Source organism: Tenrec ecaudatus, chromosome 10, assembly GCF_050624435.1.
Source record: "Tenrec ecaudatus isolate mTenEca1 chromosome 10, mTenEca1.hap1, whole genome shotgun sequence".
Classification (NCBI taxonomy): domain Eukaryota; kingdom Metazoa; phylum Chordata; class Mammalia; order Afrosoricida; family Tenrecidae; genus Tenrec; species Tenrec ecaudatus.
The window spans coordinates 127,264,356-127,291,243 of record NC_134539.1 but is presented as its reverse complement, the minus strand read 5'-3'; the positions used below and the strand labels follow the sequence as shown (position 1 = coordinate 127,291,243).

Genomic DNA, 26,888 nt, shown 5'->3' with positions numbered 1-26,888 from the left:
TTTTCATCTGCGCTCCTAAACTAGGTCAGTGTTTGTCCTCCATTATTCAGTGAGGGGAAGGTGTGCCTGGAGGGAGGCGGCAGGAAGGTGGTTAGCCTCTCTTCACCCAGATCGCTGGGGGATGGAAAAGCTTGGGTCTCGAGTTTATGGGGGTCCTTGGTCAACGGTCCACAGCTTGGACACGAGCTCGTGGAGATAGCTTGCATTTAATTGATTACATTGCTTTTCTTTCTGGTGTTTGAATGTGTTCCTTTGTCTTGTGGGATGGTGGGATGCACGTGTGGGTTTTGCTCACTGATTGAAATGCTAAAGCAAGTGTGGAAATGAAATATTTCTTGCCCCGTGCCCAAGATAATTAATGGGGAGAAACGACGTTGTAACTTAAGGTTTGTTGGGTTTGGTTTTTGGCTTTTTCCAATTTGAACAGCAGAGCCCATAAGGGTTTTCAAAAAGTAACGTGAACCCACATTTTTCATATATAATCGACTATACTCATAGAGAATCCTTCAAAAACTATCATATACATGTACATTTCACTGCACTGAAGTGAACTGTTGGATCAATTGAATTGGGTATTTTATGACTTCAGAATTGTGTACCTCTAAACCTGGTAAGGATGTTTGCCTCACGATGCCCTCTTTCAGAAGAACATGAAAAGAATTATAACAGTGTATTGATAATTTGATTTAAACAAAACAGTTAAGTACTTTAAATTCACTATGTTGCTGTCCACTAAACATTAAACTGCTAACTGCAAGGCTGGCAGTTCAAACCCACCAACTGCTGTTCCCATAAGGATTTCCAAAGCCTCAGAAAACCTACACACGGTTGCTATGAGTCAGAATCAATTCTATGAGTAGGTTTTCTGGGTTTTTTGAATGCTTTGGTTGAGTTTTGGTGTTAGTGAAAATGAAATATATTTGAGAAAAACAAAATATAGGAGAAATTTTGAAATGATCTTTGAATAACTCTCAAGAGCCACTAAGGTCTTTTTGCTTAAATAAATTTAAATCTGCCCATTTAAACCACTTCCAAAAGAAGGCTGGTATTTCTCTCATTCTTTAATAATGCTACTAGGCCAAGGAAAAAACATTACTAACAAAGCAACTTGTATTGTTCTTGTCCAAGTATTGATAGTCTGAGAACAATTGTACTAGGTGATTATTGCCATATGAATAATTCTAGCCTGATTCTGAAAATCATTTAGAAATATTAAAAGTATTTTTTAATAATCAAGTTACTTTTGAGGAAAAATAAGTGTTTTCTTTTTTACTCAGTTTTTTAAAAATCATTTTATTGGGGGCTCTTACAGCTCTTATAACATTCCATACATCCATTGTTTTGTTTCACTTTTTAATCATTTTATTAGGGGCCCACACAAACCCTATCCCAAATCCACACATACATCAATTGTGTAAAGCGCATTTGTACGTTCATTGCCCCCATCATTCCCAAAACATCTGCTCTCCACTTAAGCCCCTAGCATCAGCTCTTCATTTCCCCCTCCCTCCCCACTCCCCCCTCCCTCATGGACCCTTGATAATTTAGAAATCATTATTTTGTCATATCTTACACTCTCCAACTAATCCCTTCACCCACAAAAAATAAGTGTTTTAAAGAATACTTTCTTTTTAAATAGTGTAACTTTCAAGACAGTCTTGTGATTTTATTTTAAACTTGAAATATTTGCAATTCCCTCTTTCAACTTCTAGCAGAGACATATTTTTACCCGACGTTGTCTGGTAACATAATTAATTCTGTTCTTCTCTGTAGCATGATGGAGTTTTCATGTCATTCTTCCCTTTTACATCCTAAGCTAAACCATTGACTTGTCTCCCACCCCCCTCAAAGTGAGATATGTCAGATGTGGGTCTCAGCAGTACATGAGAAAAGACCCACAAATAAACCAGCTTAACGATACCAAGTCTAATAGATACCCGTGGGCATTTCATCTTCAGAAACAGTTCTATCTCTGCTCATTGTCATCTCAACACTCTCTAAATCTAATACCAGAGAGAGGGAAAACTCTGCTTTCTCATTATTCAAGGTTCCTTAAGGGAAATTTTGACCATGATGGGAGAGAATGCAGACTCGCATTTTTATTTTTAACATGCAATCCTTTTTCTGACAATGTTGTATTTTTAGATTAGACTTTTCCCTTATACTTTCTATTTTTAACAGAATTGCCTTTTATTTAACCCATTTTCATCTTATAAAACAATAGCAATGTCTTTGTAAAACCACAATGTCCATTCCCAATTGTACCCCTCTCCTTTGCTCACAAGGAGCCATGGTGGGCAGTGATGAAAGTGTTCAGCAGCAATTCAACCAATCAGCTGCAGGGGGTGGGGCGGGAAAACATGGCGCCCTGTGAGGTCCTTCCCCTTTGCCCCATGAGGTCTCCATGAGCTGAACTCGCCGACAACGACAGGGTTTCACTACTCTCGAAGATGACCACTTTCCTAGATTTAATATTAATAATTTTCTCGATAATCTTACTACCTACATATGTATATTCTAGAGGGCTTCAAAAAGTTTGTTGGGAAAATGGACTTAAAAGATAATGGAAAATGATGATGGCAACATATACAAGTGTGCTTGATACAACTGAGGTTTGGATTGTTACAAGAGCTATAAGAGCCCCCAATAAAGCTATATATATATATATATATACACACGCACACACACATATATGTATATATAAAGCTAATGGCATTTTTACATCAAAACACTTGAATCTCCATCAGATGCCCTAACAGTATGTTGTTTGATTTTGCTTATTTGCTAACTAGTTTCCTATTTTTGAAAATTGTCTGAGAAATTTTAATATTCTAACTTAAATTATAAAAATGATCAGTAGCTCTCCCTTCTTCCAAACATTATATATCCAAACAATAACTGCAACTGTCTCCTCCTCACCTAATTTCTATTTCCGTGAGTACTTCACTTCTTGATTTTAACTTTATTCATTACATATTCTGACTATTCTGCCCACTCACTGTTTGCCCACATAGGCCCTATGCTCACTATTTTCTAGGGCCAATGTTCTTTTTTTGTATCCTAGAGCTTTTATTAGGATTATTCCCTCTTTTCCTCTAACATATATCTTTTAGAAATTAATTTAGTAAGGGTCAGTTGGTAATAATCTGTCTTCCATTTTGGTTGGGAAAATATCTTTCTAGAGCCCTTGTTCTTATAGTAGGTTTTTGCTAGATCTAGAATATCAGGTTGGAGAATTTCATTTCTTTCAGTGTTTTTATTCAAAGATTGTGATGTCAGCCAGCTATCTGTCTGCCATTTGTTTGCTCATATCTTGTTTTTTTTCTAAATGGCTTTAAGAGCTCTTTGTCTTTGATGTTCAGCATTTTGACTGTCATGAGTCATGTGTGGATTGATTTTTATTTATATTGTTTGGGATTTGTTGAGCTTCCTAAATCTGAGCAAGAGTGTCTTTTGCCATTTCTGAAAAAACCCTGACCTTTTACCTTGAGCTCTTTTATTCTTTTTAGTCTCCTTTTATAATTCAGATTAGATATATGCTAGACTTTCCTCTTGCTCTTTCTTCCTTCCTTTTTAATCTTCCTTTTTATGTTTTCAATTTTTCCTCTTTATTTTCCATTATTAGGGGTTTCTTTACCTGTGCCTTTCATTTTACCTGTGCTCTTTCAACTGTATCGAATAGGATGTTAAACCCATAAATTGAGTTGCTAATTTAAGTTTGAGTATACTTTTATTTTTGAGAAGTTGACATTTTATACAATCTGGTTCTATTTTAATAGTTCCCAGATTGTTTGTATCCGTTTATTATACTTTAAATTCTCTAATTTCTAAATATATTAAACATAATTGCTTGAAAAGTTCTATCTGATCCAGTCAATATGCACTGTCTTTATAGGTATGATGTATAATTTACTTCCTTAAGTCGACCTTCATTCACGATTACTTATTTCCTCATATGTTTCGCGGGTTTGTTTTTATTGTGAGGTCATATTCTTTGATATTATTTATGTGGAGACTCTTTGAGATCTGAGTTTAAGGTGTTATTCTCCAGAGAAGTTTTGTGCTGGACTTTCAATTTGTGGATTTTCTGGGGATGTAAATTCTGTCTCCAGACATGCATGAGTGAGGGTCTTTGCTTTAGAATTATTCAGGGAAAACTTTTTGTACCCACTCTCTCAGAGCTGGAATCAGATCACTGCTCTTACCTCTGTTAGGGTTATTCCTTCCTAGTTTCCCACTCACCGTTGCCCAAGTGTGGTTGGGGCCCTGATGGCGCAGTGGTTACATTCCTCAGGACAAAGACGGGCTTTCTGCTCCCATAGAGTTACACTCTCAGAAACCCTCAAGGGCAGTTCCACCCTGTCCCCACAGGGTTGCAATGAGTCGGCAGTGAGCTGGGTGTTTGAACTGTGATTTGTGCCAGGTGCAGCCCAAAGCTGTAGGGCACCAGGGGTCAACTTATACACTTGGAGCCCATGAGGCCATATTGCTCTCTTACCTCAGTGGGCGCAGCATGCGCTGATACCGCTCGTCTCTGTGGAACTGCTACTGCTCTACAAACTGAGCTCTACACTGGATGAGGGTGGACCTCAGACACGCATGTGCGACCCCACCATCTACCGGGGTGCTATAGTGGCAGGAGTTCCTGACAGTATCTGGTATGCCGTGTTGCAAAATAATAATAGTAATAATAACAACAACAAAAAATATAAAAACCCATCAGTGTGCCTTCTCACCCACCCCCAGAATCAGAAGATATTTAAAGTAAGGACAATAAATGATATGGGTAATATTGAATGTTAGTTCATGGACACAGGAAATGAGCCCCTGCAGGAAGGTGTACAACATCTCGTGTGCTCTCTGTGTCCAGGAAACTGTTCAAGATTTGAGAAAAAGAATCACGGTGCTTGACTGCCAGTTGCGGAAATCAGAAATGGCTTGTAAAACTTTCGAGGCATCCACTGAAAAGCTTCTTCATTTTGTAGAGGTAAAAATTTCTGTTCCCATTACGCTGTTTGTTTGTATGTTTGCTTTTAAGAAACACAGAGGCCTCGACCTTGTACATATATTCCACACTCGTTGGTGACTAACAAAATGTTCTCTGTCTTGAAACAGCAATGGTGACCAACTCTGAGAATTAAAATTAGAGAATAAAATTAAAATTAGAGAATTAAAATGAGTAAATGAGGTAACTTTAAATAGAGTACTAAAAGAAATCAGTTAGACCAGGTAACATCATCTTACATATTCAGTTTTTGTTTTTAACAATAAATTTTTTTATTTTTATTGTTGGGAATATTCACAGCAGAGCATAAATGAATTCAACAGTCTCTCCACATACAATTCAGTGACAGTCACCTTTTTGGAGTTGTTTAGCCACTCTCTGCCCCTTTGCCCAGTCGTTCCTCCCCATCAACCCCACTCAACTCACTGCCCCTCAGCTCCCCACCTGGTCTTCTGAGTCACTGCTGGTAGCTTGATCCCGGGTAGAGAGGGCTTAAAAGAGCGTACTGCTCAAGGCAGTGGTTTTTGGGGTTTTTTTTTTACAACTTAAGCTAAACTGTCCTTTAGTTTTAATGAATATTTTCCTAAGACTCTTGATACTATGTGAATATTATCTGATAAATATTCAACCCTTTAAAGAAGTGTTTCTAGATGTATTAAGTTCCTGAGTAGAATTCCATGTTAGGATAATGGGTTTGTTTTCACCCTTCTGTATCAGACACCATTGTTTAACCAAAGGGGACAGGGGGTTATGCATATTAATTAAACAGGAAAAGGTAGTTTTAAAACCATCAGACTTACATATCTTCTTCACAATCTTGTTTGTCATTAGGCTGTTCAAGAAGTGTTTTCTGATAATCCTGCTTGTTTGCCCAACTTAAGGTAAGAATATTCAAGAGCTTTCTATATTGTATGGCCAATGATTAAAATTTTCATCTGATTCTTGTTATTAAAATATTAAAACATCTGTAAAAGTCTTAAGAGCTACATGTCCTATTAGATGCAATGGTTGGACGTTACCGAAATAGGAACAAGGATACATTTGTGTTCTAAGGGATTAAAAAATGTCCCCAAATTCAAATATTTTTTATAGAGACCCCAGTAGTAAGTTTCCCTCTTAGGATTTGTCTTTGTCCTATTTAAGGCTTAGGGCAATGGTTCACAACCTGTGGGTCGTGACCCCTGTGGGAGTCAAATGACCCTTTCACAGGGATCACCTGATTCATAACAGTAGCAAAATTACAGAGATAAAGTAGTGACAAAAATAATTTGATGGTTTTGGGGGGGGGGGTCACCACAACATGAGGAACTGTATGAAAGGGTCATGGCTTTAGGGAGGGTGAGAAACACTGACTTAGGGGTCTTGTAAAATGCATTTGAATATGTGGCCTCCACCCCTCCCCACCAAAGCATTTATTTTTGGATTCCTTTCTGCCAAAACAGTTTGGGGACATTTAGCCATTTATTATGGAGTCGCTGGGTGATGCAAACCTTTAATCTGCTCAGATGGTAACAGAAAGGTTGGATTTTTGAGCCCACCCAAAGGCAACTTGGAAGAAAGGGGTGGTGATTTAATCTCCCACACTCAGCCTTTGAAAACCGCAGGAGCTGCATCCCCCTGTGCGCCACCCGGGCATGGTCTCTGAGGGAAATAGCGCCTGCAGCAGGCAACACACTCTTCTCTGTGGAGCGCCTGCTGGGAGTGCCCCGCAGAGCCATGCCAGGATCCCACATTGTCACATAAAAAATTTTTAAAAATAAATTTAAAAATGAAAGAAAGAAAACCTCTGCAGCTTACTTGGATTGATGCCCTGGAATCGGCATTTTTATTATGCCTTACACTGTCCAACATCTCCTTTCTTCACCTACTTTTCTGTTGTCTGTCCCCCAGGGAGGAAGTTATATGTAGATCCTTATAATTGGTTCCAGTACTTTATTTCTTATAGTTAAGACATCTGAAACTTTGTATCATTCTCCATTCTGTTTATGAAATCATTATGTGCAGTCCATGATGGTTTTTTTAATAAAGATGTTAAGATATGCAGCAGTCACATATGGATGGACTACATTACACGTCTCCTCCCTCCTGTAATCTCCTTGTGACCTTAACTCATCATTCCAAAGCTTTGTTGTTAAAAGTGAAAATGTAAAATGACTGATTAAAAGCCAGAACCTGTTCTTGCCTTAACCTGCTTCATGGGAAAGATGGGCTTTGTCCTGGATCTTTCTGCACAGAACAAAACTAGGTGTTTCCATTTGAGAACTGATGCATTAGTTTCTCTGTATGAATTCATAATACCACTGCTAAGATGATGAATTTTAAGTCATCGTGGTTTTAATTAAAATTGTTTCTTTCCAAGAAACAGCTTTCGGGCAGGGTTTTTTGCAGTAAGGCCTTGCAGTCTTAATTGTGTTAGATTACATTCATTTCAGGTGGTATCTGCATCTAAATGAAGTGAAATGCTGTTTTATCTTCTGGAGCAACAAATGGAAGTACATTAGTGATCATTTTGGAATTAAATATATATGATCAAATTTATATTCAATATTATTAGAAGTCATGGTAAATGTTCAATAACTGTACATTTAAGTAGTTCATTAAGATCTTTATAAAAGCAAAATGAAAGGCAATGCCACGTTCACTTAATATAAGCACCAACAAAGTAAGCCCATTGATTTATGTAGGAGGTACGCCAGCCTTCTGTTACTTGCTTCACATCTATGAAATTAGCTTAATTCCGAAAAAAATATTTCTGTTGACTGCATAATATAGAATTGAAGACATATTTTTGTGGCTTACTTTTTTGTGTGCCTATAAGAAGTGCCCTGGCAGTGTAATGATTAAACACTGGGCTGCTAAACGAAAGTTCTGATGTTTCGAACCCACCAGCAGCTCTCCGGGAAGAAAGAGGCTGGCCGTGTGCTGCAGTCGGACGGCCACCTCACAGGCCCTCTGGGGAGTTGGAACTGGTCCCTCGGGGTTGCTAGGAGCTGGAACCAACCTGACAGCTCATGACAAGAACAACCTGCTGTAGGAGCACAGTGGTCTCAGAAAGAGATATGCTTGTATACACATTGCTAATTTGTAGGAATTCATATTTATCAAAAATATATACAACCTATTGATCCCATGTTCAATGTTGTTTCCCTCTCAGCGAAAGAAGAGCAATGTTAGCATCTCAGACTTCTCTAACACATCTGGGAAGGAGTAGGCGTAATATCCCTGCAGCCCTGGTGCTTGAATCCAAGGAACTGGTCAGATCTGTTCGTGCCATACTTGACATGGATTGTAAGTTTGGGGCATTTTTTTGCCTTCTTTTTTTTTTTTAAAGAAAACAATTTAGTTAAGAAAAGAAAAATAAGAGCATTTCGAGTCTGACCATTCAAATTTCTTGTGTATATTTGTTACCTAAAATTGATGGCTAGCCGATGGAAATGTGAGTGTACCTATTGTATAGGGGATGATGTGCTGTCTGTAAGCCGCTCATCATGACATCGGACTAAAGATAGCCAACTGAGAACACATCTTCACCTCCCCTTCTGTGGGACCCAAGACAGTCCTTTGTTACACAGGACTGTTTCAGGCACCCTGTAAAGATAGGATGCTTAACACCTCTGACACCCTTGCACCCTGTGTGGAAAAGAACCACGCGTCACTGTGCCCACCGCTGGTGCCTCCCAACTGTCCACACATCCACCCTGGAAGTGAGCCACACTTAGGAAACAACCACAAATCACCAAATGTGTGATCGAGGTGGAACTGTATAATCGACCCCAGAGAAAGAGAAAAACAATCATGTTTAATTAAATTAAGGTAACTCAATATTTAGACGGTAGCTGTAGTGCCCTTTTTAAATAATTAAAATTTATTATCCTTAGACAGTCATTAAGACATGGAATTCTTAATACAAAAAGTAGCTGCCATCTTTCACGAAAATAATGTTTCAAGAAAATTATTGCAAATTTCTTTTTCTATTAAGTGAAGATGATACCGACTCAATAAGTTTGTTGTGAAGGTTAAATAACATAATTTACATAACACTCCCACCCCTGCCACATTTCCTAGCTCAAAGCAAAGCCTCGGAAATATGATTTGAGTTGTTGGAACTTTTTAATTAGCGGCTCCATTTACCAATGCTGCATAACAAATCATCCAGAAACGTAGTGGATGAATACAGAAATGTATTAGTGTGTCTCATCGCCCGATTGGCTGACTGTTCTTAGGTGAGCAGTTCTTGCTAGCGGTCTCTCACGCAGTTGCCATCAAATGTCTGCGAGGGCTGCAATAACATGACACCCCTTCTGCGTTGGCCACCCAAGAAAGGTTTCAGTTGATTTAACTGGAAGCTGATCTGGGTCGGCCAACTTGCAATCCCCACCTCTCGTGGCCTCTCCGTCCCATTGGAGAGAAGAGGAAGGAAGGAGGAAGGGGGGCTCCACCTGGGGGTGAAGCAGAGGCAAGAAGATCACACTAGAGAAGAGCATGCGAGCGAGGAGTTATATAGTGGCTACTTTTGTAGAATATCATATGCCACGTTATTACATTGAAATATAAATTAATTTACTAGGACGGCTCAATCTCCTCCTTACACGTAGCCATGAAGATGTGGCACGTTACTAGAGGGCTGCCCCATATTTCATTTGTTTAATTTCTGTCCCTTTCCCTGCATGCCTATCCGTTGGCTGCTTGTGTTTATGCTGGCCTATGGGGCGTTCCACATAAGCCCTGGTGGCGTAGTGGGCTCTCTGTTGTGCTGTTAAGGTGCAAGGTCAGCAGTTCAAGATCACCAGCCACTCATCAGGAGAAAGATGAAGCTTTTTACTCACATAAAAATGTACAGTCTTGGAAACGCACAAGGACAATTCTACCCTGTCCTGCATGGTCACTGTGAGCTGGAATCAACTCAATGACAGTGAGTTTTGTTGAGTACCGTTCCATTATCCCTGCAGTTTTCAACTCTTAGTCTTCCCCATGCTGAATGCCAGGTTTTACACATATATATATATATATATATATATATATATATATATATATGTATTTCTATGTTCATTCATACTCAACTAATAAGCTTTTGTGTAATCCTTGATAGGAAATGGCTGAATTTAATGTAGATTATTATTCCAGGACTTTTTAGGCTAACCTTTGACTTCAACACTAACTTACAGAAGCTACACCTCTAACAGTAATCTCTGCTCAATGAATATAGTGAGTGTGCTTTTATAATTTGGTATCATATATTTTAACAATCAAATTGTATCTCAAACACCCTGCAAGAACTGTGCGTGAAGGAAGTTTTGGGCTCTCGGGAGAACGGAAGGACCACTCTTCAGTGGGGTGTGCGCGCAGAATGCGAGCTCTCGGGCATCGGTTGGGGCGGGAATATTAGAGGGAAGCACCTGCAGGCATCGCCCCGTGGGCCTTGCCATCGTCAGCGTTAACTACTTTGCTAACATTAGCCTTTCTAGTTGTCTAATGCGATTATTCAAAGAAAATATTTGAAATTCAGCAGAACTTCTTGGGAAGAAATGTGAAAAATTCCATCTGCACTTTTTGTCTATTGCAAGAGTTTTGTTTTGGGGTTGGTTTTTTTTGTGATACAACCTTTACAGCTTAAAACGAGCAAACCTTTGCTATGTTGTTCTTTATTTAGAAAAATAATTGCTAATGGTGGTATATTTCCTCAAGTCACTCTTATAACTTGATATATCTCTTTAAGTTTGACAACTCAGATAAATTCAGCTCATGTTTCCTTCTCTTTAAGCAGTGCTCAGTAGCTTTTCCTACGTATAGAATGGAAACAGAGCGTGACCACCCCGAGGCCGATAGTGCAGCTACAGTACCTTCCTCATTTTCTTTATTTTGAGTTCAATTCTGAAATGCTCACGTAGGGAGATACCACAACTAGGTTCTCCATATAAGCGCACACAAGGATGTCATAGTCTGAAATTTCTTCAGAAATGATGACGTTCTGAGTCTTAAAAGCCAAAAAACAGATTCTAAGAAATACCTAGAGCACAATTCTCAGTCTTCTTTGGATCATGATCTCCTTTGAAATCGGATGCCAGCCATGTGCAGCTTCATGCCTTTTGAAGTGATTGTCAGAGTGCTTATTGAGCCCAACCCGAGAACATCCTCCATGTAGAATCACAGGGAGCCGGTGGGCTTTCGGCAGCGTGGCGGACACGGCCAGCCAGCCAGCATCAGAACAGGGGCTAGCATGAGACTTAGACGCCGCCTACGTAGAGCAGTGGTTGTGAAGCCATGTAAACAAGGCTCCGCAGACACTGATTTTCCCTACAGAGGCCCAGAGAGCACCCCAGTTGCTGATAGCCACTTCGGTCGACCTCCTCAGTCTTCATCTGTGGGCTGTTTTCCTCAGATAGAAAATGGGGACCGTGATGCCTAAACAGCTGAATCGGAAGATTAAATGAGATCCACGTCAGGTACCTAGCACCTGATGTTATAAGAACCTGGCTTATAAAATGCCCCTGCTGCTAGTGCTGGTAGCATATGCTTATTTTAAATAGCCATTCAGTTGAATTTACTTTGTCTAAAGCATCATTCAAGTTTAATACATTTGGAAACATGGTAGATAGGAGTTCTTTCCTTTATTTTCAGTTTTCTTGGGACATAATCTAGCTATCATACAATGCAATAGTTCAATCATATCAAGAAGTGTTGTACAATCATTACCACAATCAACTTTAGAACATTTTATTTTTTCCTGTACTTCCTGTTACTGGCTCCCCATTTCCCCACATCTTCCCCCGCTGTAACCCCAGAAACCACCCATCCAGGGACCATCTCTAGAGATTCACCCGTCCTGGATTTTACATTGCAAAAAACATGCAAAACAAAGAGTCAAAATGCTAACAACAATAACAAAATAATACCAAAGAAATGAAATATTGAAAATTTGAACAACCAGTGAATAAGGGGGGCAGTGTGGAGTGGAGACCCAAAGCCCATTTGTAGGCCACTGGACACCCCCTTACAGAAGGGTCTCAGGGAGATGAGCCAGTCAGGGTGCGATGTAGCAATGATGCACAATACAACTTTCCTCTACTTCCTAAATGCTTCCTCCCCTCCCACTATCATGATCCGAATTCTACCTTGCAAGTCTGGATAAACCAGAGAATGTACACTGGTGCAGATAGGAGCTGGATCCAGGGCAGATGATCCCCTCAGGACCAGTGTGTGTGAGTGGCTATACTGGGAGGGCTGAGGGAGGGTGGGTTGGAAAGTGGGAACCGATTACAAGGATGTACTTGTGATCTCCTCCCTGGGGGACGGACAACAGAAAAGGGGGTGAAAGGAGATGTCAGACAGGGCAAGATATGACAAAATAATAATTTATAAATTATCAAGGGCTCATGAGGGAGGGGGCAGCGGGGAGGGAAGGTAAAATGAAGAGCTGATGCCAGGGTCTTAAGTGGAGAGCAAATGTTTTGAGAATGATGAGGGCAATGAATGTACAGATGTGCTTGACACAATGGATTTATGTATGAATTGTGATAAGAGTTGTATGAGCCCCTAATAAAACGATTTTTTAGGGGGCCCCGGGGGTGGGCGGAGCGGGGTATAAAAAAAAACCGATTTTTAAAAAAACTTGAACAACCTTAAAATGGATCAAAAGGGACATCAAAGGACAACGTTTTAGATTTTAACCTAGCTATCTCCAGGTAAGTGCTTCCGTACTATGTGACATGTAATTATTGCCTTAGCCTTAGAGTGTAATCACCACAGGAAACTTTGGCTAACTGTCTTGCTCAGCATCTCATCTTTCGGTGTTGACTGCCACTCTTAGGAAGCTTTGGCCTCTGCTCTTACACCGTGTCCAGTGCGGGAGCATGAAAACAGTCACTGCGGGAACCTTTGGGGGCGCTTCAGCAATGCTGACATGGTCGAGATCCTATGATGTCTCAGTTGAATCTTTATTTGAAATAGCTACTTATTTTGAATTGTAATCTTTGATCGACGTCTACATGACAATTCTGTAACAAAAGCAGAGAGAGGCAAGCTTCCCCCCCCCCCCCTTTTCCATTAGATAAACTGTATGGCATCGAAGCGTCACAGACAAGTGAGGAATCCTCTGAGCCGTAGCTGGTCACCTCTTACATATCGTTCATCAGCCTAAGGAGCTGTTCCTGGTTCAGAAACATAATTGCCGTCCAATGTTTTTTTCTTTTTAACCACGGTGGTTTGCTGAATTAAAGCAGCTGAATTTCACACAAGTTCCATGTCGTTTCCTTCAAGAATGAACTCATCTTCCTGGGCTTAAGAAAGCAGAAGCAATGCCTGTCCTCATCCGAACCCTCTGGATGGATTTTCCACCCAGGCAGTTACAGATTTCAATTCTGAACAACCACGTGGATGGGGAAGTGGGCGTGCACCGAGCTCATCTTGTTTCAGAACCCCGAGTCACCCCTTGATCATGTTCTGTACCTGACTACACGCAGCGCAGACTGGAGCCACTTCCTTTCCCTGCCCCGACTATTTGTCCATGTGACGCCTCTTATTTTTCTTTCCAAGGAGACTGTGTACTATATCGAAGTGCTTGAAGTCCCTCCACCAGGTTCCTGTGTAACCCCTCCCAATAACTGGGAGCCCCTTTAGGGAAATGTCTACATTCTCTGGAATGTAGATGGTCTGCTTGCTGAATATTATCTTCATCCTCACAGTAGATGGGACAAAAAAAGGAAAACTTTAAGGCATATGTCGGGCTAGATAGCCCACAGGAAGCCTTTAATAAAAATGGAACTTACTGACTTCCTGGCAAGTTGGCACCATTAGCATAGGCATCTAACTGTCTTTCTTCAAGAGCCCCATGAAAATTATAAGTGAAATATAAAAATCTTCAAACACAGTAGGAATGACAGATAAACCCTAAAAAAAAATTCTAGATATATGAGGGAGCTTCCAAAAATTCTTCAGAAAAAAAGGACTAGAAAGATAATGGAATTTTCCCATGAACTCTTTGAAGGTCCCTCTTAGTGCAAGTAGGGCCAATTCACTACTCTCTGCTGAGTGGTGTCAGCAGTGATGGAAATAACTGGAAAGAAAGCTAACAGGAGGGGACGTCTAATGGGCAATCAATTTGAAAGGGTAATAAATAAAGCCAAAGTCTGACTAGGGGGTAGATGGACTCTTTCTACTCTTTTATCTGTATTACTGGGTCAGTGGTATTAGTCTAAGGCCTGACATTCTATGTCAAGCCGAGAGACAAGTGGGTTTGGGATCATTAAGTCACACAGACCCACTTTGTATCGAACATGCACCGGGTCGTTAAGAAATTATAAATGCACAGGGCACCTAGTACAGCAGCTGGTGCACCAAATGGCACGTTCCTGGCACCACCACCAGTGGTCCTCTGCCTTGTTACCCCCTTCGTCCTACCACCTCCCCCTTGTACTCACAACTCTGGCACACACTGACCACCACCTTGAGGTTTGAAAGGGTCACTTCAACAAAACCCGATTGACTGTCAGTATGACCCAGGAGTCCACACCGCCTGTGAAAGCTCAAAACCTAAGTCCAACAAGAGAGTGCTCTACACTTGTTTTCATAACTAGAAATATACAATACACATAACACATGCACACACACATTGTAGTCAAACCCTTAAACACAGAGGCACAAATATGGCTTTCAAGCAACCGACTGTATTACAGAATGGGCCTTGGGGTCAAGGTGGCAGCACAGGTGAGCACATCTGAACCCTCAGTCTGCTCTCATTCTAGAATTGACCTTGGAAATGGTGTGTGTGGGTGTTTCACAAAGCTACAAAGCAAGGCATGAATGGCTTCCTGAGCCCGAAGCAGAGGGCATAACTATCAGTGAGGTTCTTAATCCTAGAGATTCATAAATTAATATACGCAGTTGGAGCAAATATTTCTTATACCCACAAAGACCGCAGAGCATCTTCCTCTGGAAAATGTACTTTTAAAATTAAATCAATCATAGATTAGGCATAAAAAAAATCTCTCCAGTTGAGCCATCTGGGCTTGTCACTAATTAAAGATGAAAGTAAATATTCTCATTCACTACAGGTGGGAATATAACTTGGCACAGCATTTTTTGGAATCAATTTTGCAGTATGTATCAAAAGATTTTTTAATTTCCATTTGAGAGAGAGCTCCACACAGAATAGAGAGCTCCACACAGAATGGGAGAAGCTAGAGGAGCAGAACTTTTATTAAAACAAACACACACACTGGAGCCATGCTGAAGAGAGAGAGGACTCCCTGAGGCCCTGGCTGGCCCTGTGATACAATTTGACCTAGGACGGAGCCTCTCCCCCGAGATCACCTGTTTAGTGAATTAGTAGAAAATCGGCACATGAAATTAAGAATGTTTCTTGAAAGATCAGCATTCTTCTTAAAAAACATCAGTATGACACCAACGAGTCCACAGTAATCTAAAGCAACGATGAGAAGACCAGGGCCATGGAAACTAGAGCATGGGCAATGAAATCATCAGAATCCACAGAGAATGCCGATCCTTTATGATAAATATGACTGATGTCACTAGACGATTTAGGCAGAAATCAGCAAACAAGTGCGTGACTTGATGTCAATGATCACCAAAAAAACTCAATGAAAAAACTTAAACGTCCGTTTGAAAAGTTTGTTGTTTTCCCCTCTGAAAGTTAAAGGGGAGCGGGAAAGTTCTTAATGGTCATACATTTTGACATGGCAATTCCACATAGTAGGATTTTTGCAAATAAAGTGTCTATGTGTGTATATGTGAATAAAACTTTTGCAATGTAGCAATCTTCTAATAGCAAAACTGGACATTCAGATGCCACAAAATGGTTGAATAATGGTGTCTTTTTCACCTCCCCAATTGAAAATAAAAATGGCCGTTTCTCCTATCAAGCAGTGGCCATCTGATTGCATATGCTTATCCAGGCATCCATCCAATTCAGGCGTTTCTCTCTGAAATTAGCAGGATTTTAACTTTTGAAATTAGAGTGTCAGTAATAGCTGCATTGTGTCCCATTCTGAAGCTGCTTAGAAGCGATGGAGGCGGGTGGGAACGTCTTTTCTGAGAAAGAGGGAAAGTGCGGTAAGTCAATAGAAGGCCTTCGGGATTTTTCTTAGGTCTTTGACTGCTTTTAGTCCAACCCTCAGACTTCACAGAACATCTCATTCTGCCTCTTGAGAGACCCAAACTCTCAGAGTTGTTTTCCTCATCTCCTCCAGAGCATATGTTAAAGAATTTCTTAGAGGAAAAAGCCAGATTTTTTTTTCCATAAAAATCAGTTGTATGCCATTTGGAATGGGCCTTATGGAATTTCCTTTTCCACAAAGTATTGATGTCACATATGTGTACCTGCTCCTGGAACTTAGGAAATAGCTTATCATATGACACTGGTGACATTTTCGGGACGATTTCACGCGTTTCGGTAAGGCAGGTCTGTTCTCTGGTGGCTTGATTATTCAAAGCCAGGCGTCTTACTCTTCAAGGAAAATGGTGTTGTGGATGCTGCCGAGTCCCTTCTATCTCTTAGCAAACCTCAGCACGAGGGAACGGAACATTGACTGACCCCACCTTGTCCTCCTGATGGTCCCCATGGCTGCGCCCATTGCTGCAGCCACAGGGTCAGCCATTAAGCGTCTTCCTCTCTTTTCCTGACCCCAGGCTTTACCAAGCACGACGTCCTTTCCCACCAACTGGTCCCTCCAGGTACCACTTCCAAAGAACATGCCATAGTTTTGCCATTCTCGCGCCTGAAGAGCATTCTGGCTCTGTTTCTTAGACCAATTTGCTTGTTCTTCTGGCATCCCATGGTTTATTCAGTACTGGTTGCCAACATCACAATTCAAAGACATCCGTGTTGTGTTTCCTTATGTATTGCCCGGCTTTTGCCTGCACATGAGGTAGTGGAAATGCACTGGGATGGGTCAGGGCATCTTCTTCCTCCAGGTGACATCTTCTTCACACTGTCAAGACATTTATTGCTGCAGAATTGTGCAATGCAGTATATCTTTTGATTTCTTGACTACTGCTTCCAAAAGGGACACTGGTTGTGGAACCAAATAAAGTGAAACCCATGACAACTTCAGTCCTGTCTCCATTTAATGTGATCTATTATCTCTTGGCTCAGTTGTGAGGATTTGGGGTTTCGTGTTGAGCTGTGAGCCATACTGAAGGCCGTAGTGCTTCAAGTCTTCAATTTCAGCAAGCAAGGCCATGTCGTGTATATCACAGCTTGTTAACGAGTCCTCTAATCCTGGTGCCATGGAAAAAAAATAATGCAGACGTACACGGTCTCTCTTAGTGTTGCAAACTGAAAGTAGGTCACTGCCGTACTGCCCCATTAGGAAAACATAGCAAATTGAATCTTGGGTGATTTCTGGAAAATAAATTATGCTTGCATTACTTAATCTAATTTTAAATGAGTAAATTATCGTTAGCTTCAAGGGAAATAAGTAATTTCTTTCCTAGTGCAACATTATTTCCACGAGAGAGAAAAAGTAAACAGAGAAATATATCACTGAAGAAAAAGTAGTTATTGAGATTCATGACTTTATTCATGAGATATTTATTGAATATCTACAGTGGGGAAGACCTTGATCAGGGAACTAAGGAAACAGCATAAACAAGATCCTTGCCATCTGGCAGCTTAGATCATTCATTGCGGTGGCAGGCTTGGGTTAGCCTACAAGCAATTTTCATGACTCCAGAGAGTGACAAGTGTTACACGTGTATTTAAAATAGTCAGTGTGCCATGAGTAAGAGGGGATGCTGCTTCAGACTGGGTGGTCTAAGGTGTTCTCTTTGAAGCAGTGACATATGAGCCAATGGTCATATATGTATGTCTTCTGGAAGAATTTTCAAGACAAATACAAAAGCCCTGAAATAGGGACAAACATGACATCATTGAAGATAGCTAGAAGCCGGCTATGGAGAACTGGTGAGCCAGCAGGAGTGTAGCATGAGGTAGGAGCGGCATACAGAAAGGAGGCAGGTCACCGAGGGCTTTGAACATGTGAGAAGGTGTTTGGATGATATTTTGTGTCAAATGAAGCCATTCATGATTTAGAGCAGGAGGCACAAGGTGACCTGATAAAGTCTTTTTTCTTCTTCTTTTAATAAATTGTTTTATTGGGGGCTTTTATGCCTCTTATAACAATCCATACACCAATTGAATCAAGCACATTTGTACATATGTTGCCATCATCATTTCCAAAAAAATTTCTTTCTACTTGAGCCCTTGGGATCAGTTCCTCATTTTCCCCACCCTCCCCCACCCTTCCACGCTTGATCACTTATAAATTATTTTTATTTTCATATTTTACACCATCCACTGTCTCCCTTAATCCTCGTTTCTGTTGTTCATGGTGGGGGTGGGGGTGGGGTGGTTGTAGGTCGATCATTGAGATGATTCCCCTTTTCTCCCCTCCTCCCCCCACCTTCCCCCTACCCTCATGGTATGGCTCCTCTCAATGTTGGTCCTGAGGGGGTTATCTGCCCTGGATTCTGTGTGTCAGGAGCTCTTTTCTGTGCCAATGTACATCCTCTGGTCTAGCCAGATTAGTAAGGAGAACTAGAGGCATGATAGTGGAGTGGGCGTGGCGAGGGGAGGAAGCATTAAAGAACTAGAGGAAGGTTGGATGTTTCATTGGCGCTATACTGCACCCTGGCTGACTTGTGACCCTTCTGTGAGAGGATGCCCATTTGTTTACAGATGGGCTTTGGGTCTCCATTTTGAGCCCCCTCATTCACATCAAAATGGTTGTTTTGGGTCTTCCAATGCCTGATACTTGATCCCATCAATACCTGGTGACTACACGGGTTGGTGTGGTGTGCTTCTTCCGCGTGGGCTTTGTTGCTTCCCTGCTAGACGGCAGCTGTGATCAACGGTCTTAAAGATCATTCGTGTGACCTCTTCCCTGGGAGATGGACAGCAGAGAAGGGGGGGAAGGGAGACTCCAGATAGGGCAAGATATGACAAAATAACGATGTATAAATTACCAAGGGCACATGAGGGAGGGGGGAGAGGGAAGGAGGGGGGGAAAAAAGAGGACCTGATGCAAAGGGCTTAAGTGGAGAGCAAATGCTTTGAGAATGATTGGGCAGGGAATGTATGGATGTGCTTTTTACAATTGATGTATGTATATGTATGGATTGTGATAAGAGTTGTATGAGTCCCTAATAAAATGTAAAAAAAGAAAAAAAAGAGATGTAAGAGCCTCCATTAAAAGTATTTAATTTTTAAAAAAAAGATCATTCAGACGGTTTGAAACTGTATTTTAAGGGTCGCAAAATGAAAAAAGCAAGAAGACTAGTTGTTTATTACAGTGGTTGAACTTGGTGATGGTGGTAACTTGGGGGAGGCTTGGACTAGCAAGGAAGAAATGCTCCTTTTTGAAAAAGAGGCAAACAATTTGTCAGTGTGTATAACACTTAAAGTTTCAATATTAATCTTTAAACTTAATATTCATGTACACGGTGGGCCAATGAATAGCCCAAAATCTAGTCGCATAGAGCTTACTGTGTTGTCCTTTTGTATCATAGACTCTCTTCTACCCCTGTTGTTGCTTCTGTACACAAGCCAGTCGCTGGGTATATGCTGTTTTGTTGTTAAATAAAGAAATTACTGGGAAGTAAAAGTACTGTCCCTTCCCTTGAAATATGTGTGACAGAGAAGAACACTAAACCTACAGGTTGGGGAGAGGGGCCAGCATGCCACGCCACACAGAAGCAGACCAGGATGAAAGACGAGAACAGGACAGCTGGTCTGGGCCCCAGGCTGGCACACCCGGCCTGAAGGACGACCTCCCTGTGGGGAGCTCCTGGGACACAGAGGGGACTGTGGGGCTGACAGTAGCTCGTGTCATGGAATCCAGACAGATGACCCCTTCAGGACCAGTGATGAGAGTGGGGATGCCTCGAGGGTGGAGGGAATGTGGGGTAGAAAGGGGAACTTATTACAAGAATCTAGGTATAGCCTCCTCCCTGGGGGAGGGACAGCAGAGAAGAGACTGAGGACAGTGTAATATATGACAAAATAATAATAATTTATGAATGATGAAGGGTTCATTAGTTGGGAGAGTGGAGAGGGAGGGGGAAATGAGCAGCAGATATTAAGGGCTCAAGTAGAAGGCAAATGAGAATGATGATGATGACAACAAATGAACATGTGTTCTTGACACAATGGACGGATGGATGGATTGTGATAAGAATTCTACGAGCCCCCAATAAAATGATTTTTAAAAAAGAGAGATGAGAGCTCACGACACAGAATCCAGCAACAGGGGGGCGGGGGAGTGGTGGCTAGCGATACCAGAAGGGTAGGGGGAAGGAGGTAGGGAGAAATGGAGAACCAATCGCAATTATTGACACCTAACCATACACCCCTCTCCAGAGGGAAAAATAACAGAAAACATGGGGGAAGGGAGACAGCGGTCAGAGTGAGATAGGAAAATAATAATTTACAATCTGTTAAGGGGCCATGGGGGAGGCAGATAAAAAAGGAGCTTATACCAAGGGCTCAAGAGAAAGTAAATGTCTAGAAAAGATGGAAGGCATCATATGTACAAACAAGCCTGATGCACTAGATGTATGGATTATAACAAGAGCTGTAAGAGCCCCCAATAAAATGATATTTTAATAAAATAAATAAAAGTACTGAAATTATTGAACATTGCCAAATCTTTAGCCGCAATCTACTATTCTCGATTGGTGTGAAAGCAAACAATATAGTTTTTCAGTTGTAACGTTAGGAAGCCACTGTGGTTTCAGTATTTCATAGACACAAGCAAATATCTAGTTTGAATCAATTCCCAAGCTACCACATATCATGGATTTTCATAGATGATCATTACCAAAAAGCATTTCAGACATATACTTTAATCATATCCACTACCAGCAACCAAAAGATATGAAGGCATGGTTAGCCAGACAAAACTTAATTTCTCCCACAAGACAGGAACACAGTTGTCAAGGGGTTTATAGAATGCACCATATCCAGGATCGTAATCAAGTAAAACCTTCTATGCCTTAGTACTAACATAATGAGCACACTATACGATAAATAAGATGTTCTCAAACACAAGACAAACAATTCAAGTACTGCTTCAAAGATTACAGAGGGTGTTGATGGCAGTGAGTGCTCTTCCGGAGGATTTTACACTCCAATTTCGTTTACAATGAGAATCGGTACTAATCAATACCTATAGCTCATGTTTCAGTCTTACAACTGGGCAAGTGAGATTTAAATGGTGCCAGAGAAAAGTCTTTTCCCTCAAAACCTGAATATGATCTTTACCAAACTGCAGGTATTCTTTTGGGTTAATGGAATAAGTGCTTTCCAGCCAGCGGTCACATGAGGACAGCGCACTGACTACTCATCCAGAAAAGACAAGAGCGTTGAAATTGGTGCAGTCATGGCTTTCAGCATTACTTGATATGGGAAGTTGCTCAATTTAGACCCAGAGGTTCCTGACTTCTACAACAGAATATTCATATTACTGTTACAGATAAAATCTTTTAAAATACTAACATTGTAGATACAGGGTTTTTCATTTCTGTGAGTTTTACGATTTGAAAGTGGTAAGACTACATCAATATGTCCTCACAGCAATAAGCAAGATCACAGAGAGGAAGAAAGCCAAGGCAGAGAACTTAAAACGAGAAACTGGAGTCATGAGTTTGTAAAGCACAGCACCGCATCTCTAACGTGGGTCCTCTGGTTGTTAATCGATGGTTCCCAGGAGTCTCCCAGGCATATCGTTAAGACATTAAGTCTCAACTGAATTGACAGTGTATGCATTTCTTTCTCTTTCGATGTGCGTGAAATAGTGGGGTGACTTATCCTCAGTGGCCACTTAGGTTGGATCCAATGTGGTGGCCTCTGCACCCTCACTTCCTGCCCCTTCAGTGCGATACAGGCTTCACAGATCCTTCAAGGATCAGGGGGACCAGCATGAAAGCGCTTTGGAAAAGGTAAAGCATTGTGTTAGTATACGATTTTCACTTCTTTCTTAGAAGCCATTTTTTATTTTAATTAGAACTGCAGATCAAAATGCACCTGATCATAAGTCACACCCATGCCATGCATGCATTCAGAAGGAAGCAGCAGATTGCATTGGTTGGGGAGCTGTCACAGGATTCAAGCAAGTCTAGAAGGATATTTAACTCATTGATAGCAATGGCTTTCTTAGTGGGTAGGAATAGAAAGAATGCTATGTGGTTTTGTTTTTATTAGAACTTGTTTGTTTTATTTTTTAAATGGGGTTCCTTTGAAATTTAAAGCATCTTTTTAAAGTAAGGTTTTTTTCTAAATCATTTTATTGGGGGATCTTACAGCTCTTACCACAATCCATGTGTCAAGCACTAGTACATATGTTGCCATCATCCTTTTCAAAACATTTTCTTTCTATTTGAACCCTTGGTATCAACTCCTTTTTTTTTTGTCCCTCCCTCCCATAATCCCTCCCTCGTGAATCCTTGATAATTTATAAATGATTGGGGTTTTTTATGTTGTTTTATTTTGTTTTTTATATCTTACACCGACCACTGTAGCCCTTCACCCACTTTTCTGTTGTCCATCCCCCTGGGAGGGGGTTATATGTCAATCATTGTGATCGGTCCCCCTTACTCTGCCCCCCCCTTCCCTTATTATTGCTACTCTCCCAGTATTGCTACTCTCATTATTGGTCCTTAGGGGTTTATCTATCCAAGATTCCATGTGTGTTGCGAGCTCTTATCTGTACCAGTGTACATGTTCTGGTCTAGCCAGATTTGTAAGGTAAAATTAGGGTCATGATAGTGGAGGGAGGAAGCATTAAAGAACTAGAGGAAAGTTGTATGTTTCATCGGTGCTGTGCTGCACCCTGACTGGGTCGTCTCTTCCTCGTGACCCTTCTCAAAGGGGATGTCCAATTGACTGCAGATAGGCTTTGGGTCTCCACTCTGCCCTCCCCCTCATTCAAGTAGGAGAGTTTTTGAAGCTTCAGAGAAATCTCTTAACAAGGAATGAAAGTTCTTTTGGGGGCTGTTCACAAAAGAACACAGGAAGAGAGCCCTGGTGGTGGAGTGGTGAGGAGCTCACCCACTAAGTGGAAGGTCCACTGATGGAGCCCACGGCCACTCCATAGGAGGAAAGTCCTGGCAATCTTGGGAACCCTTTAGGGTCGTTCTACTCTGCCAGGTAGAGTCAAGTGTGAATTAGAATGTATTCCCAGCACACAATAATGGTAAGTGTACCCAGCCAAAGATCTTAAAAGTAAGATTACAAAACGAATCCCTAAAGCGTTTTACAAATATATGTAACATAATGACCTTTTCCAATCAACTTTTTTCATTAGGTTAAATGTGATTACTTTGCTTATATAATGCTTTTGTTTCTAATTGTGTTTTTAATAACCCCCAAATGCTAATAGTAATCAAAGTTAGCATAGAAGAGGAATCAAGTGTGAGAAATCCTGGTTCTTGGACAAGATCTTTTATAGCCTTAGGTAAATTGTTTAATCTCACTTAATCCATAATGGGAGATGAAGGAAGCTTTCTACTTCTGTAAAGATTCACAGCCTAGGAAACCTACAGGGGCGTCCTAATCTGCCCTGGAGGGTCACTAGGAGTCTTGAATCCACTGGACAACAATGAGTTTCGTTTGGGCTCCATTTGTAAAATGGGAAGAATGAGGTATTCGTCCCTAAACACTTAGTGATAAAGTGAAGTAATACATTATTATTTGGTGTCCTTAAGTCTCTTTCCACGGAGCTGACACCAAGGGCTCATGTAGAAAGCAGATGTTTTGAGAAGGATGATGGCAACAAATGTGCAAATGAGCTTGACACACTGGATGGATGGATGGATGATGATGAGTTGTATGAGCACTCAATAAAATTATTTTTTAAATTATCTTTCCTTCTCCTTTTGTGGAAGAGTCGAGCTGCCCCATAGGAATTTCTAGGCTTTAATCTTAACAACCTGTGATATACAGATGGTATATAACCTTGCTTAGTGAAAGCAGAGAGGATGTAAATACTAATGAAATCAAAGACTACAGCAGTGGATCTCAACCTGTGGGTTGTGACCCCTTTGGGGGTCAAACGGCCCTTTCACAGGAGTTGGCCGATTCATAACAGTAGCAAAATGACAGTTATGAAGTAGCAACGAAAATAATTTTGTGGTTGGGGGGTCACCACAACATGAGGAACTGTGTTAAAGGGTCGTACCATGAGGAAGGTTGAGAACCACTGGACTACAGCCTTCAGTGTGAATTACACTTCACCATAAAGAATACAAATGTGCTCACAACTGTACCCAAAGCAACCTGACGAATGGAGAACATATTGAAGCTGCCAAGGATTTTATTTTACTTGGGTCCACAGTTAACACGCAAGGAAATACCAGTCAGGAAATCAACGGGCATATCACACTGAGTAAATCTACGGCAAACCCCTCTTTAAAAAGTTTAAGGGTGAAAATGCCACCCTGGGGAGTCGAGTTGGTGTGACTCGGGCCATGGTGCATTTGTGCACCCCACATGCATGTGGATGCCAGGCCAGGACAAAGGAAAGCCAGAGAAGAGTCGGTGCACGTGACTCTGGTCGTGGCGCAGTGTTGAGCATGCCACGGACTGCCAGAAAGACAAACAAGTCCATCTCGGAAGAAGGAGAGCCAGAATGGTCCTTAAAAGCGAGACGGGCACACTTTCTCTCATGTCCTTTGGACACGTTATCAGGAGGGACGAGTCCTGCAGGAAAAAATCATCACCGAAAAAGTACAAAGTTAGCAAAAAAGAAAGACCCTCCACATGATGGATGGACAGTGTCGGCAGCGGGGGGCTCCGATAGCAATGGCTGTGAGGATGGTGTTTCGTCCTGTTGTCTCGCGTTTCCCAGCTGAACGTGCACAGGGTCTCTGTGCGTTAGAACCAGCTCCCTGGACGCAACAACGACGAACTTTAGAAGAGCAGACATGGGGTCTTTTCTCCCACGATTATTCAGACTGATTGGGTTCAAACAGACAACCTTTTAATAAGCAACCAGCACTGAACTGCTGTGCGGCCAGGACTCCCAGAATGCCACAGGAGATACTTGCTCGTAGAATCCTGTCAGTTCTCTGAGCTTCATTTTCTGCATTTTGGAAGATGGGGGTATCGCCAACCTATAGGACTATTGGGAGGGTTAAGGAGGCGCTACAAAATAGCATTGTGTAGGTATTCAACTTAGAGAATCTTTGTCGTCATCATAATTTTTATCATTCATTGTCATTGTGTAAAACAATTATTTTTCCCTTGCTTGTCTGATATGATAAACTACCCTTGTCCCTCTTTTATGGAGAGCCAGATTCCTGGGAAGACAGTGAAAGATTCCTACTGAGGTCGTTTTTAATGGTCTACTCTTATTATTAAATCACTCCTCTGAGAATGTTTGAGAGATCATATGATTAAGGCCGTCAAAGTAATTGTAAAGTCACATTTCACTCTTCCAAGTAACAGCAAAATTCAGGTAGGAAACTTAGCTTCTACTCAAATCTATTTCATGGATAGAAATTTTAAAGGTTGAAATAATAAATTTAACTGGGCAGCCTCACTGCTAAAACCTCTTAATAGTTCACAATCGGTTACTGTGGGGTGGATTTCAGCCCACAGCAACTCCATCCAGGGCTCCCATTGCTGTCAGTCTTTACAGAGCTGCGGGCCATTAGTAGTGCGATGCCACCAGGAGTCCTTGAACATTTCACACCGTCTGGTGCATGAAGAAGGCCTTGCTGAACTTGTATAGAAACACCCCAGGCATTGTTTCTGGGGAGCTGTTAGTCCTCTGCCAACCCAGAAGCTAGACCTTGGTAGCCATTCACCCTCGGGAAGCGCGTGGGAGCCATATAAACACCGAAGGGCTGAGTGTTCCAGGCAGAGGAAGCAGCAAGTACAAAGGCCCTAAGCCAGTAGTGTGCCACGTGCATTTGAAAATAATGGAGACTTTACAGAATGGATCACTGTGCCTTCACTTTTTGAAGAGACCAAAAACCTACACAATGTGGTAGGCAGAGGCTTGTTAGGTTTCTCCAGTGCAAATACCTGGGTCTTTGGCTTCGCATGAGAAAGAATTCATTCAAAGCCTACTTTGTGATCCAAGTGAGTTTTTATAAAGGACACAAGTTTCAGGTTTGACAAAGGCGCCCCCGGGGCACTTCACCCAAGCATGTGGATCCCTGAGGCCAGGGAAGACTCCCTGTTGGGAGGCGTGGTTGACCCCATTGGCTGAATTAAGCTCACCTGGCCCAGATTGGGGCCCACCTAGGTGTACCACCCCTTCCTGACTCGGAGCCTGAATTTGGAGCTTGCCTAGTAGACAACCTGGTCCCTATTCTGGCTCTCTAACAGTTTGAGTGGCCCCCATGAACGCTGCCTTCTTGGGAGGTGCCTGTCCCTTGAGTCGTGGGCAGGGTGAGTGATCTGCTTCTCAGTAATGGAATGCAGCAATGCTGGTGGGATGTTCGTAATGACATTCCACAGGATGATCGCTCCCCTTTAACTGGAGTCTGTGGGGAGCTGCCAGTGTTAAGAGGCCCGTGTAACAAAGTGCTAGGGGCAACCTGTAGCTGGCAGCCAGAGACACTGAGGTCTTCCATTCTTACCCAACAGGAAGTGAATTCTGTTAACTAAAGATCCTTCCCCTGCCAAGGCGCAAATCAGACCAAGCCATGGTTAACACGTTGTTTGCAGCCGCATGATAATCCAAGCAGAGACTCAACTCAGCTGTGCCTAGAGTCCTGACCCACAGAAACGATTCAACAGTAAATCTGTGTTGTTTTAAGCTGCTTAGTGTGCAATGGTTCGTTGGAGAGCAAGAGAAAGGTAATAGCATAAACTGCTTCCATTGGCTTTTTAGCTTCCCCATTAGAAAAATAACCTTTCAGG

General features: G+C 41.6%; 1 protein-coding gene across 7 annotated transcripts in view; it reads left to right on the top strand.

Moving 5' to 3' along the window:
- STXBP4 (syntaxin binding protein 4) overlaps positions 1-26,888 on the top strand; it is a 178,566-nt gene that overhangs the window by 81,406 nt on the left and 70,272 nt on the right. For all 7 annotated transcript variants that reach the window (XM_075561576.1, XM_075561573.1, XM_075561570.1 and 4 more), the window contains 3 exons: positions 4,871-4,987; positions 5,837-5,886; positions 8,160-8,293. In XM_075561576.1, the coding sequence (XP_075417691.1) occupies positions 4,871-4,987; positions 5,837-5,886; positions 8,160-8,293 (301 nt within the window). The remainder of the gene's footprint in view (positions 1-4,870; positions 4,988-5,836; positions 5,887-8,159; positions 8,294-26,888) is intronic.